A 15100-nucleotide genomic window follows, 5' to 3' on the forward strand; every position below is an offset into this window, starting at 1 on the left:
CAAAATGGCTTCAAAGCCCGGGGCCTGCCTGCCCTTCTTCTCTACCAAAACTACCATGGGGTCTGAAAACCCAAGACCGACCCTCCCAACCTCCAAACTTATGTTTGCATCAGTGTGGACAAGTATTAAGCCGTTAGATCGTTCTTCTCATGGAGGGGATTCTAGAATCAATTTTAGTACGTGTTTCCCCCACCTCATTCTTTTCGAATGATTGCTTGTGCCACCATTGTTTCTCACAAATACCAAAGAAAATAACCACAAGAGTATCACATGATATAGTTGATGGCAAATTTACCTTCTTTTTTTTTTTTATTGAAACGGATGTATCATGGTATGAATAAACTTAAAAAAATTAAAAGATAATAAGTTTCGGAAGGCACCAGATAATTTTCTCTCTCCCAATCAAAGGGCTTCTCCAAAATGGCTAACCATATAAAAAATTATTCAATCTGCTGCTTCGTTGGCCCTTTGATATATATATTTAATATGCAAGGTCATAAATTTATCAAACTTTACCTCAAAGGTTCTTGCATCAACTCATGATGAATCACCATGATCATCACAATCAATCTTAGGTTGTTGGAAATTAGACATTAAGAAATGCTTGGGTTCAAGTGAAACCAAGTTTGAGTCGTCACACCTTTATTATGACAAAATATACATGACGGAGCACAATAACACAGTTGAATTTTCTCTACTAAAAACACCAGCGGAGAAGGTGGTAAATTTGAAAACCCGTAAATGCTGAGTCGCTTTTCATTTCTGATTATGTTTATCTTAATTTCATGTATGCATACAAGTATGTAGATGTAGTGCATAGAACTTATGCACTGCATCATGCATCCATGGACGCACGACCAGTTGTACTCCCCACCGCTCCATCCGAGCCAGCCGGTCCACATGGTCCAACCTCCGTCATCTCCGACGGAGACTCCACGGCGCGATTCCGGGAGCCCTTTTGTACCCTTAACGCTTCCGTCGGAGGGGGGTGGGGCGGCCAGCGTTTTGGCGGTAAATGAAAGTCAGGCCGAGGACGTTTCCGTCAATTTGAGGCGACCACATATCGAAGACAATTTTTTAAAAGAAGGGAAGGGAAAAAGAAAAGATGAGGGGTGGTAGAACAAAGCAATCAAATCGGCGTGTGGGGGCGCGAGCGCGAGAGAGATGGCGAGAGATCGAGACTCCTCCTGATCTCCTCTTAATATTAATAATTCCTCAAAGGAGAGGGAGGGAACCGGACTCCATCCCCACCCCCAAATCTCTCCCCCTTATCTCATCTGTGTCGGCTTCCGTCCTTAGAAGCCCGATCGGCGATGCGGAAGGGGCGGGCGGCAGCGACCAAGGCGATGGCGGTGCCGGTCGCGGCCGGCGCCGGATCGGCGAAGGAGACGCGGTTCCGCGGCGTGAGAAAGCGGCCGTGGGGGCGGTTTGCGGCGGAGATCCGGGACCCCTGGAAGAAGGCCCGCGTCTGGCTCGGCACCTTTGACTCCGCCGAGGACGCCGCCCGTGCCTACGACGCCGCCGCCCGCGCCCTCCGCGGCCCCAAGGCCAAGACCAACTTCCCCCTCGGTCCTGGCTCCCCTCTCCCCCCTGGGCATCCTTTCCCCTCCTCCGCCGCCGCCGGATTTCCCTTCCACCGCCGCCGCCACCATGATCCAGCCACGCCTCCCGATCTCCCGCTGCCGCAGCGGCCGACTTCCAGCAGCCTGAGCAGCACCGTGGAGTCCTTCAGTGGGCCCCGGCTGTCGGCGCCGCCGGTCCCCCTCCGGTTCTCCTCCCACCTCCGACGGTCTGCCAACCCTCCGCCGCCACCCCGCGTCCTCTCCGGCGACCAGGACTGCCACAGCGACTGCGGCTCCTCCTCCTCCGTCGTCGACGACGGCGACATCGCCTCCGTCTACCGCCAGCCGCTGCCGTTCGATCTCAACCTTCTCCCACCCCACGACGATGACTTCCACGCGACTGCGCTCCATCTCTGATGCTCGATTCCACGGCCGAGAAGAGACAAAAAAAAAGAAAGGAAAGAAAAAAAAAGGACGGTTCCTTTTCTTCTCTCTGTCTTCTTCCCATCATTCCCTACGATCTTTGTTTTTTTTTTTTGCCCCTTTTTCCCCCCTCTGATCATTTTGTATGGGGGGTTGGGACCTGGCTTTGGATAATGGAAGGTATTTAGATGGTATAGGTTTCAAGATCGGATGGTGTCGGATTGGATCTGTGGTTTGTCTCGGATCTCCTCTCTTCCGCTTTCTTTGTACAAAAGGATATCTGTCTAATTTGATGAATGAGAAAGAAAACTAAAACACCTACCTAAGTTGATTTCCTTCTTCTTTTTTTTTTTTATCAATTTTCACATATGTTCTTTTGGATCTCATGTTTCTTTCCATAGATTTCATACAGTCAGATAAAAATTTGATTTTTAAATCCCCATAACATCAAAGTTTGGTGCATTTCATTCTCTCTCCTCTCTCTCTTTCTGGGGTTGGAGGGTGGGGAGATGGATTAGCTGATGAAGAGAGAACGGCCAAAAGATTCTTACCCGGGGTGGGGGGGGAGGAGATCAAACTTTTGGCATGGAAGGGAATGATCGAGTGTTTTTTGGAGCTAGTTCTAAATTCCAGTTCATGTTCTTTCTGGCTTGGGTAACATCCAAGCTATTAGCTACATCAATGGTCCAATGGCAAATTTAGTGATACATGTTGCTTGTGGATTTATGGTTGCACTAGAACCTATATATTATGCTTTGAAGAAATTGATACCAATGTAGATTAGAAAAGGTGGATCAGAACTTAATCAGGAAATTGTGATTGAGATTAATTTGGTTGCAGCATGGTGTTCTCATGTTCTGTGGGAATTATAGGGTCTGTTTGAGATTTTATTCGATTATTCAAACTTTCTATTCGGATTCAATACTGAAGGACTTTAAAGTTGAGCACATCCTCTTAGTTTATCAAGATCTAGGAGCTTATAGATTCTAACATCTTTTGCTTGGGCTTATGTATTTTTGTTTGGTTGCCGATGCTAAGGTACTAGCGGCTTTAGATCATCACAAATTGATGGTATATGACTGTCCGGATTAATCTTTGGCTATCTGGTATCTTCAGATTATTCTTTGTTCTTCTGCCATTTGACATTTGTAGTTGGTTTTAGTTCTTTGCAGATTTCATTTCTGCACTTTTGTCAATGCCGTTGTCCGGCATGCCTTTATATCCGCAATCAACAATGATCTTATTTCATATCAAATAACAAAGTTGGTCCAATTAAAAATTTTAATCATCCAACTAGTATCAGCGATGCTATTTAATCATTTCCTCTATTGTGATCTCAACCATAATCATATACTATACAACTTGCAAGCTTTACAGTAAGCTTTACAGTCTAGTAAAAATTACAATTCACTACATCATAAGTAATAAAAAAATAATCAATTAATAATATCAGATAACTGGATATTGTATCAATTGTCGAAAAACTCATATATTACTTGCATATAAGTTCTCATTATCATCTTTTCAAATATATATATATAAAATTATTTGTTTAATAATAATTTTTTAAGTCATGTAGTCCATTTCTTATTAGTTTGATTTCTAAATTTTTTATCAATTTTTTTTTTTTGATTTTGAACTAAACAAGATTATAACCTAATCCAAGACTGATACCAAGACTTAGTCTAAGATTAATATCAAGACTGATACCGTACCATGTTATAGCCTATGATGGCTATCTCACTCGTGGTAGCTTTCCACGCATAAGTCCGCAGAGGCTATCCTACTCATAATGGTATTTCACGCGTAAATCCGTGGAGGCTATCCCACTCATAGTGGCTTTTCATGCATAAGCTTGTGGAGGCTCTCTATGTATCAGCCCATGAGCGCTATGACAAGATTAGTCCAAACCATATCTTATCCGTTTGATTTATTTGTTACTTTTATTAATTCAATTATCACATATACAATTAATTATTCTCAAATTCAAAATATCTTTGTTCATATAATCATATTCTCAACTTCTGATACATATACTAACCACAAATATATGTGTACTGAAAATCATATAAAAGCATATTATCATATGCCAAACCGATACAAATCTCATAATGCAAATCCAGCAATACAAACCAATAAACATATATATAGGGATTCTTACTTCTATCGCAATCCAATGCAGTTACAACGCTACCAATCCATAGCTAACATGTCCAATCAATTTAATTTTAATATAATCCCAATTTATTCCTTATTAATCACTCGCTATATTAATGAATCAATTATTTAGTATTACCTAATTTTAAATTTCTAATATTGGAATTATCCATATTCTCTATTCTTTCTTAATTGAAAATTAAAATAATTAAAGAGTCAAGATCTTACCTCAATTTAAAAATTAGAGTATAAGATCTTGTTGGACTTTTTTTTAGTCCGGATGACTGCAACCAATGCAAAACCAAAACTGACTATAAAAATAGATTCGTATAGAAAGATGTACGAGATCAACTAGATGATAATGCCCAATTGTTCGAATCGATTGGCACAATATAACTCAGTCCATTTGATTAAGAAACATATATCCAATCGAGAAAAGGATAATAGATTAGGGTTATCAATTATGGGTCCAATGGTAGCTGATAACAGCTGGATGCAAGACGAATAGGGTCAACTAGGTAGAGTCGGTTCGCTCTGGCCAATCAAATTAGTCAAATCATGAAACGAGAAAAACCATAATATAAGTAACACAATAAAAACTAATGATGATAGAGTCTAACAGTGTTCGGCAATGGTCGGGGTAAGGCTAGTGCGCGAGTGGTTGCAGCGACACTGGTCTAGGACTCTTTAATGGGGTCAACCAAGTAGTAACATCTGGGTGCTTGGATTGATCAGATCTGGTTAGTCTAATAAGTCAATTCAAAAGTCAGGCTAAAGTATAGATAGCTCAATCAAGATTGATGATGATAAAATTCAAACAAACTCAGTAAGTGCAGTGGTGGGGGGCTGGCACGCCGCCCGACGACTATAGACCAAGGCCTTTCACCAGAGCTGACCAAAAGTCCCCCAGAGATGCCTTTACGCTCCTAGAGAGAGATAATTCAAGCAGAGAGAGAAACAAGAAAGAGTAAGGAGAGAGGAGGAGAGAGGAGAGAGGAGAGAGGAGAGAGAAAGAAGAGAGAAATTGTCTTCATCTTCCCTAAAACAAGGGAGAGCCAGTTTCTCCCTCTTCTTTGAGTCAGGGGGTGGCAGCCCAAGGGGGTCGAGCTCTGGTGGCAGTGGCCAAGGGTGGTTTTTTGATCGTAGCATCGCCAGCGATAGTGGTTGGCCGGCGCAAGGAAGGAGGAAGAAGACTATGAAAGAAATATGGGATGATCCACATCAATCTCGGCCAAGATCATGGTCGATCCGCTGACCGACGGCCATATGATCTCAGAGCTCTTGGAAGGTGGCAAAGGTTGGCCTATTTCAGCGGCCGACGACGGTGAAACTCAGAAGAAGAAGCCAAAGTAGGGTCCTATTTCGGATCAAATCCTGGCGATTTGTTGGCTCAAATCAACGTGGCAACAACTCTAAAACTAGAAAAAGAAAGAGAAGGAGGCGTTGGGTAATTACCTCAGTCCAACGAGGTGCTCTGGCGACTCTTTCTGGCAATGAATCGAGGAGACTCAGAGAAGGATCGTTTATATCGGTGGCAGTCCTTGGCGATTCCGATGGTGGAACTCAAAGGAGGAGGAAAATTAAATAAGCATAATCCTAGAGTTCGAGTCGAACTCGGATTGCTCTTAGCGAGTCTCCGATTCTGCCAGAATTAGGAGAGGAAGAAAACTCCGATCAGAGTCTTTCTCCGCTTGGGTCGTGCCACTGTGCACTGTCGGTAGGGCTGGAAGTGGGCTCGGGCCGGCCCGAAGCCCATCGGGCTGGGCCGCCTGCGGGCCGGGCTATGGGCTCGACCCAATGAATTTCGGGCCGGGCTCGGGCTGCAAACTTAAGCCCAATTTTATTTCGGGCCGGGCTCGGGTTTCCCATTGGCCCGGCCCTGGCTCGGATCAAGCCCGAGCCCAATGACAGCCTGAACCAAGCCCAAATTCACGGCCCGAATTCACGCCTCATACTCATACACCCCCTTTCCCCCCACCCCCACTCTCTCCGGCGTGTCCTCTTCTCTCCGCTTCACACCCTCGACGCACAGCAGGACCAGAAACTCATGTTCGGCCTCCTCTTCTCCCTCCGCTCCTTCACAACCAAGGGTCCAAGATAGACGTTGAAGGGGAGGGAGCTGTTGAGCATGATGCCCTGGGAGTGGAGGTCCGTGGTGACGCAGGCAGAGGCGGAGGCGAAGGGGGCGGGGCGGATGACGAGGCACTGGATGGAGGGGTGGATGGACGTGATGGAGTAGGAGGAGCCGTTGAGGGCGTCGAAGAAGAGGGAACGCGTCGTATTATCGCATCGGATCTTGTACAGGGGGTCCCCGCAGCCCTCCGCCGTGCTCAGAGGGTATGGCACGGCGGTGGAGCCGCACGAGGGGCACACCTTGGCGCCGGCCAAACAAGAGGAGTACACGAGGAAGAGGAGCAATGTGGGAAGGAGGAGGGGCTTCGCCATTTGTGGGTTGGGGTTAGACGGTTGGGAGAATTGGGGGCGGAGACACAGGAGGAGGAGGAGGAGGAGGAAGGGGAGAAGAGTGGACTTAAGAACTTGAAATGGATTGATGGGCGGAAGGGCTTTTAATGTGCGAACAGCTGAATGGATGGGAGAGATTTATTTTTTATTTTTTTCCTTTTACTTGTTGCAAATTTAATGCAATAGTAATTGGGATGTCAGTTGCTTTACCTAATAAGCTCGACGACTTTCTCTTATTGGAAGACAAGGTACCATGTGTAAGTACCGGGGGGCCCATCAGGTCCGGATTTAGGGTTCTATGTCAAAACGGGCCGGCCCAAACGGGCCGGCCCAGGTTAGGGCCCAACTGGGCCGGCCCAAATGGGCTCGGGCCGGGCTCGGGCCGGGCTCGGGCTGGGCTCGGGCCTTGTTCCTTAAAAATTTTTCGGGCCCCGGCCCGGCCCGAAGCCCGAAAAAAAAATTCGGGCCGGGCTCGGGTAGGGGTTTGGCCCGACCCGGCCCGGCCCACTTCCAGCCCTAACTGTCGGGCTAAGCTTGGCCCTTCAGGTCGGCTGACAAGGCCATGGGACTGGGTTGGTCACGGGCGGGCTGGGCCTGGCCACTCCAGGACGGCCCACGAGCCCAAAAAATTCTGGGTTATTATAGCCTTAGCTCTGTGTTAAGTGTTAACACCAGAGAAATGTTTGGTTGAAGCGAATTGGATTCTGGAATGGAAATGAGAATGAGTGACTCCTGTTTCAACCATTTGGTTGGAGGGAGTTTCATTTCTATTTCAATTCCAGAGGAATGGGAATGTCCTAAGCCTACAAAGCGCAATCCCCAGTCTTTCTTAGCATTCAAATTTCATTCCAATTTGAATTCTGATTATAAATCAAACACAGAGGCATATGGCCATTCCGGTTTCTATTTCAATTCATTTTCATTCCAATTCCGATTCCAATCGAGAACCAAACACGCCCTAGGTTGCTTGGATTAAGAATTTGAATCAATTTACCGAAGGTCAATGTGGGGATAAGAGCATTAGTAAAATGCTCTCAACCTTCAATTGATTACACTGTAATCTTAAATAGTATAGTTTTTATAACCTTTGCAAGCGTAAGTTAAGCTGTGACTCCGTTGTCCTTAAGAACCATATTTCTAGATTCAAAATTTTTTTAAGTCTCCTGAAAATGTTCGTTGCGGAAATTTACACCCTTATTTTGAGTAGCAGGGTACAACGGTTTCAAGTATCAAAGCAGGGGTGAGGGTTCTGGGAGAGGCCATCCTATCCTCAACTGAGGGAGTAATTTCATGGAACACCATACTAGAATTACCTATTTTATATGTACAAGTAAATTTAACATTAATGACTCGTATACGATATGTTTTATAAAGATCTTTTTCGAGTCCTGACAAGTAACAAGCTGGATTTCTGCTAATCTAGACCAAGATCTCCATTCATACCGGATGTCCAATAGGAAAGCAGAGCCATTATTTGTGCCTTCTGGATTGTCCCTCCTTTCTCTGCTTTCCACATGGCAGTCGATGCCTCATCGAGCACAGACACGAACTTAACATAATGAGACGCCTATCTATTATGTAATTGTATCAATCTCCTATTGCCACATAGGATAAGAAATTAGACGAGGAATAGAGGGATAGACAGCATCATTCCTATCAATAAAAGACTAAAGAGATGGAGTGGCTATGATTCAGTAAAAAGCAAGAAGCCATTAGTACGAGTTTGTATAGTTCACAGAATGTAGGAGTAGGAGATGAAAGACATCACGGAAATCAAAACAGAAAAAAATTCATCAGTTACTGATGGAAATGTCATTGCAATTGACGATCGTCTTTATAAATTGGAAGTTGCCTCAATGGTCATATCTCTCCATTTGGCAATTTGAGGTTTGGGATTTGAGTTTTAAATGGTGCATTATTTTCGCTTCCATTTCCATACAGTTTTGTGATATCTTATACTCGGACTCTGATTGATGTGTTAAGACTAGGACTGTATAGGAGGGGATGGGAGTATACATTCTCGAGTATTGGATTGATCTCCCTCCTTTTTCTCTGAAAAAAAAAAGAAGGTGAGGACCTTCTCAGCAGAATTTCTCTTTGGAACTTTAGAATCAGTATCAAATTCATATTCTTTTGTTGCAATCTTTTCTTTTAGACGTAATGTTTCTTAGTTATCAATATCAATAGGATCCGGATCATCTATGCACATCCTTGCTCTCAAGGAGCAAGAAATTGAACTCCCACTTCTTATTCAATTGGATTGGCCAAAGCATATGAGCTAGTTTTCAGAAGATAGGATGTTATCATGCCTATAACCATACAAGAAACAAACAACCATGTTTAAACATCAAGTCCTCTATCTACTTCACTTTCCTCATCAAAAAGAAGGCCAATATTTCATGATTATCCATTTTTTTGCCAAATATTTATTTAATTTGAGGTTGTAAGAGAAGGCTTCATTTATTTAATTAGGTCAGTGGATAGTTGAACTCCTTGGAACTATGCAACTTGCTATTTATTGCTCTATTTCCCACAGTCTTTTTAAATTTATTTTCCGGGTACACTGAGGCTCACATACAATTGTAAGGTATAAACAGAGAAAGGGCTTTCCAAGCTAGTTGGCATGTATAGAATTAGGACAATCAAAAGTCCAGTCAGGCATTAGAGCGAGGATGAGATTAAACCCAAATTTCTTGGTCCTAAGATCATAAAGGAATGTTTTTTTTTTTTTTTTAGTACACCGGCTCTTCACACCAAATATATGTGAGTACAATTAAGAAAATCAGAAAAAAAAAACTGGGCTACGCGTGCAGCAAACATCTGCTTGGTTCATCCAAAGAAAATCTTTCGAGTGATGCGCCACATAGGAGGCCACCCAGTCAGTAGTTGTGTTAACCTTCTGATCGCATGTGTGACCCTGAAGGAGCCACAACCCCTGCTATCTGCTGTATGTCAAGGGACAAGGCTTGCCTATCGACTCGGAGGGTCGCCCGCAGATCCTCTCGATCACAGAGATTGAGTTGCCCTCCAGGTGGATGCACTCCGCACCCAGAGCGCGCCTCGCGTACGAAAGGCCCTCTCATGCCACCCACAACTCCGCTTCAATGATAAATGTGTCGAAGATCCATCGACCGCCAACCGCCACAAACCTGGAGTAGTGATCTCTGATGATAAAGCCCACACCTCCTCTCGTCTCGCCAAGCATCAAATTTTAGTCAATTGCACAATTGCAATTACTATTTTGGAGCGTTTAGTCTCTGATCAATAGCTCTACCTCAATCTTTGACATGAGACACGAGACTCCCTTTCCAGAATTTGGAGACAATTAATCACAAAACATAGGCCAAAGATCCGCACACAAACAAAATCTTCATTCAACAAAGCATCATATAATAAATCCCGATGACAACTCCAACGTAGAAAATTAATAGCCTTAGCCGGCAGCAACACCTGGCTGGAACAAAGAGGACACGACTAATTAGGAGTCTAACCATTGATTAATAAGCTTCGTGTGCGTATTATGGTTAAAACCAACGTGACTCAAAACAACCAGAGAGCCGTCGAGGAGGAGGCGTATAAGATATTCCGGTCAGGTCCCAGTGTATTACGAAATGGACGATAACATTAACAAGATATTGACAAAAATCAAAAAGGCAAAAACAAGAGGATACAGTAAAGATGGAATTTATGATTCGATTTGCCAATCCTATACGCAAAGCTCTAAACAAGTTTGGGTTGGATATAAATGAGTTTTTGGTCATAAACAAATCAATTCATCTAGACCTATTTATTAAATACATTGTGTTTAAGTTTAGATTTTTAACCCGTTTAACTTGTTTAGTAACTAGGTCGTCGGATCATTATCTAATCCATTTAGTCGGTTTAAAACTGTTTAATCTATTTGAAATCTATTTAATCTATTTCTGGCTTATTTAATTCGATCTCTTGGCCTCTTCAAATTTATTTAAATCATTTAATTTGATTTGACTTGTTTAATAAATAATTTATATGGACCGCATCGAATTACTTGTTTAGTAAATAGCTTGAATTAAGATATAATTTTTAAATTTATTTAATAAATAGATCAGATTTTATACAGGAGGAGGAGGAGAATGAGGAGAAGGGTACTTGTTCGCGCGAGCCAAGTTGGTGGTTGCTGCCTCGTTAGTTCGCTCTCCGCACGTCACCTTTCTAGTAGACATAAAAACCATCGAATGCCACCCTTATGGTAGCCCATTTAAAAGGGCCGCAAGGCCTTTCTTCCTCTTCCAGTCTCTGCGTCCCTGAAACACCTGCTCTTTGGGATCACCATGGCTGTGAGTAGAACTTCTCTTTGGCTTCCGTTTCCCGTCTCTTGTTATCTTGCTTTGCCATTTGATTGATTAGGTCATTTTGACGGCATCTTTTTTTATTTTTCCCTGTTAGTTCAGGGTTTTTATTCTTAGCATGCAAAGGAAGTTGGTTATTCTTCGGCTGGGCTGTTTTTACTTCCTTGGCTGTTTTCTTATTTATTATTACTATGGTTTGGCAAAGTGATTTTGATATGAAATTTTGATGTGTTTTTTGTTGTTTGATTTTGGCATCTTGGTTTCGCTTGATTAATTATGTGTTTATATCTCTGATTTTCACATTTTGAGACATCGACAATGAAAGTCATGCTTTGTGGCAAGCAATCTGCTTCTCTGTTTTATATCGGGTTATTTGTGTGTTTCGGGGGCGATGGAGTTTCATTTAAAAATACAGATGCAATTTATTGTTTATTGCCATGAAAACGTGTAGCATCTTGTTGATCATTACATGCAGTACTTTCGTACAATCCAGCAACCTAGTTATTATCCTTTTTATTTAAATCATTACAATGAGTATGTCTCAACTTGCATATTTTCTTGCCTAGTTCTGTTTTGTAATTTTTTATAAGTAAACTCTGTGGTATGTTTCAATGGTTTTTGGTTAGTTATAATTTAGGTAGTTTGCTATGCCTAATCTTTTGTTAACAAGATGGGCATGTAGCTTTATGACAACAGAAAGCTTACAGCCAATGGAACAAGTGTCATACTCATTGGTCTGTATTCTAGGCTTTTTTCTTTTTTCTTAATTCAAGCTACTTGTCATTTTTATCTTTAATGATAAAAAAGAATGCTGTTTAATCTTCATGTTTCGGATATTCTAGACATGTCAATTCAAAAAAAAAAATCATGAATCACAAAAAAGGTACAAATAAATGCTTGAGCGAAATCTTAATCAGCCGAAAAAAAGTTCCAAACTATTTGTTTTGAAAACTGAACATGTATAGAGGTCAATAACATGGGGGCTGTTTGCCTTTGGTAAAGATGGGGAACACCTTGTCCGGCATGGCTACAAGGCCAAATTTCCCCCTTTCTAGTTACTTTGGTTGGTACACGTCTTCTGGTTGCTAGACTGAGAAGCATGTAGAATCAATAAACGATGTTCATTTTTGAACATGCTTTGGGTCTTCCTTCTGTCCCTTGTGCCATATCAAACTTGAAATCCACTGGGAAGAACAGTGTATTATTGTGGACCATGGTAGCTTTGATCAAATAATGCTTTTTGAGCTGGATTGTTTGTCTGGTCAGGATAACTGCGTATGTGGCAAACTTTTGGAAGTTCAAATGTCTAATTATGTAATAACCCAGAACCTCATTCAATATGGCTGGCTGAAAGGTATTATCTGGGTTTCTTGATTCTATATAAGTACTCAAGATCTATCCAGCGAATAACTGATGTGGGATTAAATACACGTCCACACGGGTCCTCACAAATTAAGCATAGAAAAACCATGGTTAGCATTGATTGTATGGATTGTTGATTAGCATCAGGCATTAGCTTACAACAAGAATATGGGGGTTGATTGTACAGTCCCTAAATATGGTTGTTATGCATGCTTCAGCTTCGTTGCCTTTTTTATTTTTTCTTTTTCTAAATGTACATCAGATGTAGATTATTTCATTAAAGAGATCTCAAGAAAGAAGTTTCGGAGGATGCCGCATAAATAGATGCCAAGATTTAGAAAAGATGTGTTATTGCATGGAAGATAATTAGATGCGGATATTGATTCGTCTAGAGAGATCTCCAGAAATCAGAACTTATTCCAAACTGAACGGTAGCCATCCAAACTGATTCGTCTAGAGTGAAATGAATGGTAGCCATCCAAACTGATATTCCCAACTGTTCGCCATCCTTATTCTTCAAAATGCCTGAAAACCAGAAGCCAGATGTGTAAAATTTAAGCCCCCGTTGTAAATTAACCAAATCAATTGGGATTTGGTCAAGCTATGTCATAGGAATATCAAAGCTGCCTCAGCTAGCCAATGCCTGCCCAAAGAAGTTTCTTGAGAAATTCTTGCCCACAGAAGTTGGTTTCTCACATCGACTGTTTTATTATAATCCGCATGATCTCTAATTTGATTGCTTGCCTTTCATATCGTTAACATTCAAAAAGTTAATATGCACTACATGGAAGCTTTAGTAATTACTCTTTAGCAGTCACATGATTCCATCATTTCTTTCTATTTATTAATATCCAAGTTTCTCCTCCCAACCTCAGTTAATTGTGATTTCTGTACATAGTGCACTGACTGCAACACTGTATTTTTCTGTCATGCAAAATTAGCACGTAATTTCTCATTGTAAATTCCTTTCATCCTTTCATGGTAGGCTTAGCTGACTTATTTTCGAAGTTCAAAGCTTCAAATGGCTAGCCATTCTCATGTACCAAAGTTTGGAAATTGGGATAGTGAAAACATTCCATATACTACATGTTTTGAGACGGCGCGCAGAGACAAAGGTGGCGGATCAAAGATTTTTAACCCAAATGATCCTGAAGAAAATCCACAAGCTTTTTACAATCCTGCGACATATGCTCAAGATAATCAACGTAGTGAAAAACACCATAATGATACACCTAGCGATTATCGTGGGGTGAAACAACATCGCAAGAAGCATCGCAGCAGGGAAGATGGTGAATTTCAGGGATACATGGAAGCGCCGCTGCACCAAAGATCTACTTTTCAGAGAGTTAATATGGGTACACAGAGCAGCAGGAACCGTGGAAGCAGTGTCTCGAAGTCCAGCAGTGGTAAGAGCTACACTAGTAACTCACTTCTACAACCTCGGCATCGTCGCATGTCAACTAAGGACTCAGCTGAAGGTAGCCATGGCTTTTCACCATCATCGCTGCATCATGCTACAGCAAAAAACGGAAACTCTAGAGAAGGCGAGGCTGTAAGTAAACAGTTGTGTGTCATTTCTATAACTTTATGACTTGTTGCTGCAACTTGAGATTATTTTGAAAGAAAGAGAAAATTATGGATTGTTAAAAGGTATAAAATGCTTGAGTTTTAATTTCATGCAAACATGATGCTTCGTTCTGCATAATCTATATGCAGCAGCTCAAATCATTTAGCTAACTTTACTGTGCTCTATTTTTACAGCAACAACATAAGGCCCCATCGGTGCCGAGATTTGGTTCTTGGGATGAGACAGATCCCAAATCAGCCGAGAGTTTTACGGTCATATTTAACAGAGTTAAGGAAGAGAAGCGGATGGCTTCAACTCCATTGCCGACACTTCCAGCTAAGCTAATAACCTATCCAGCAGCGCAGAAGAACTACAGTCATGCTTCGTCAAAATCAAAGGTATCTGATTTTAGGAGATATTGACCAAAATTTCCAAATTACATGTGGTTTCTTGTACGTTTCTTCATCTCATCTTTGTTATCCTTCTGCAGATGTGTTGCTGCCTATTTCCTACTGCTGCAGAATGATGATCATCAACTGCAAGGGTGTGCAAGCTTCTCATCTGAGTTTTACGGTGTACTCTTACTGCAGTATTTACTGATTGAAGTTTGTGTGATATAGTGATCATAAACCTTGATTTGAGATCATTTTCAAACAAGAGGACGTACAGCATCCACTTAGAGGAAGATGAAGAATAGATGAATAAGTTTTTCTCCCCATCTGTCTTCAACTGACTCTTTTTGATTTATCAGAACTAGCATCATCACGGAAGGTATCCTAAGAAAGAAAAAAAACCTACATGCCTTTCTAGCATTACTGTTGTAAGAAACTATTTCGGCTCATTTTAACTTTATTGTGGATTGTAATTCAGCTAGCAAAATTCAAGTAGTCTTTCAAAAAGGGTATAGCGTAAAACGAAATGTTCTGATTGTGCCTCTGCATCCTTCCCACCGGTGCAGGATAACTAAGGAAATCATCGTAACAAATTTTGGAAAGTAAGAAAAAAATTAATAAAAAGTATGCAAAAAAAAAAAATCTTCAACACTAGGCGGGCGTGCGTAAATTTAATTAATATTTAGCAGTAGATCATAAAGGTACAATCGAACCGAATCGAGTAGTTAAAAGTTCGAGTTCGACTTAATTCAAAATGTTTATATTTAAAAATTAATTCAAAATTGGTTGAGCTAGTTTAAATTTAATTTGATTAAAAAAAAAAAGGAGAGAACGGACCGATTCAAA

The 15100-nt window shown here is 41.7% G+C and overlaps 3 protein-coding genes across 3 annotated transcripts; 2 read left to right on the top strand and 1 right to left on the bottom strand.

Moving 5' to 3' along the window:
• The first annotated feature begins 1096 nt into the window (after positions 1–1096).
• LOC103715872 (ethylene-responsive transcription factor 3-like) lies at positions 1097–2311 on the top strand. The gene has a single exon (XM_039118044.3). The coding sequence runs from the start codon at positions 1314–1316 to the stop codon at positions 1977–1979; it is 666 nt and encodes a 221-aa protein (XP_038973972.1). The 5' UTR covers positions 1097–1313; the 3' UTR covers positions 1980–2311.
• A 3844-nt stretch (positions 2312–6155) lies between these two features.
• LOC149751650 (wall-associated receptor kinase-like 15) lies at positions 6156–6587 on the bottom strand. Its single transcript, XM_089926403.1, has one exon. It carries the CDS (start codon positions 6585–6587, stop codon positions 6156–6158), a length of 432 nt encoding a protein of 143 aa, XP_089782529.1.
• A 4247-nt stretch (positions 6588–10834) lies between these two features.
• LOC103715880 (NOI-like protein) lies at positions 10835–15078 on the top strand. The gene is made up of 4 exons (XM_017844655.5): positions 10835–10921; positions 13281–13847; positions 14057–14260; positions 14353–15078. Exons 2-4 carry the CDS (start codon positions 13317–13319, stop codon positions 14386–14388), a joined length of 771 nt encoding a protein of 256 aa, XP_017700144.4. The 5' UTR covers positions 10835–10921; positions 13281–13316; the 3' UTR covers positions 14389–15078.
• Positions 15079–15100: the final 22 nt, after the last annotated feature.

This window comes from Phoenix dactylifera, chromosome 11 (genome assembly GCF_051530095.1).
Source record: "Phoenix dactylifera cultivar Ajwa chromosome 11, Ajwa_hap1_PhDact_Kaust_v1.1, whole genome shotgun sequence".
NCBI lineage: Eukaryota > Viridiplantae > Streptophyta > Magnoliopsida > Arecales > Arecaceae > Phoenix > Phoenix dactylifera.

Coding starts and splice junctions, on each gene's coding strand:
- LOC103715872 (XM_039118044.3), top strand. CDS start 1,314: ATGCGGAAGGGGCGGGCGGCAGCGACCAAGGCGATGGCGGTGCCGGTC.
- LOC103715880 (XM_017844655.5), top strand. CDS start 13,317: ATGGCTAGCCATTCTCATGTACCAAAGTTTGGAAATTGGGATAGTGAA. Junction 13,848..14,056: donor ACTCTAGAGAAGGCGAGGCT/GTAAGTAAACAG, acceptor CTATTTTTACAG/CAACAACATAAGGCCCCATC. Junction 14,261..14,352: donor ATGCTTCGTCAAAATCAAAG/GTATCTGATTTT, acceptor ATCCTTCTGCAG/ATGTGTTGCTGCCTATTTCC.
- LOC149751650 (XM_089926403.1), bottom strand. CDS start 6,587: ATGGCGAAGCCCCTCCTCCTTCCCACATTGCTCCTCTTCCTCGTGTAC.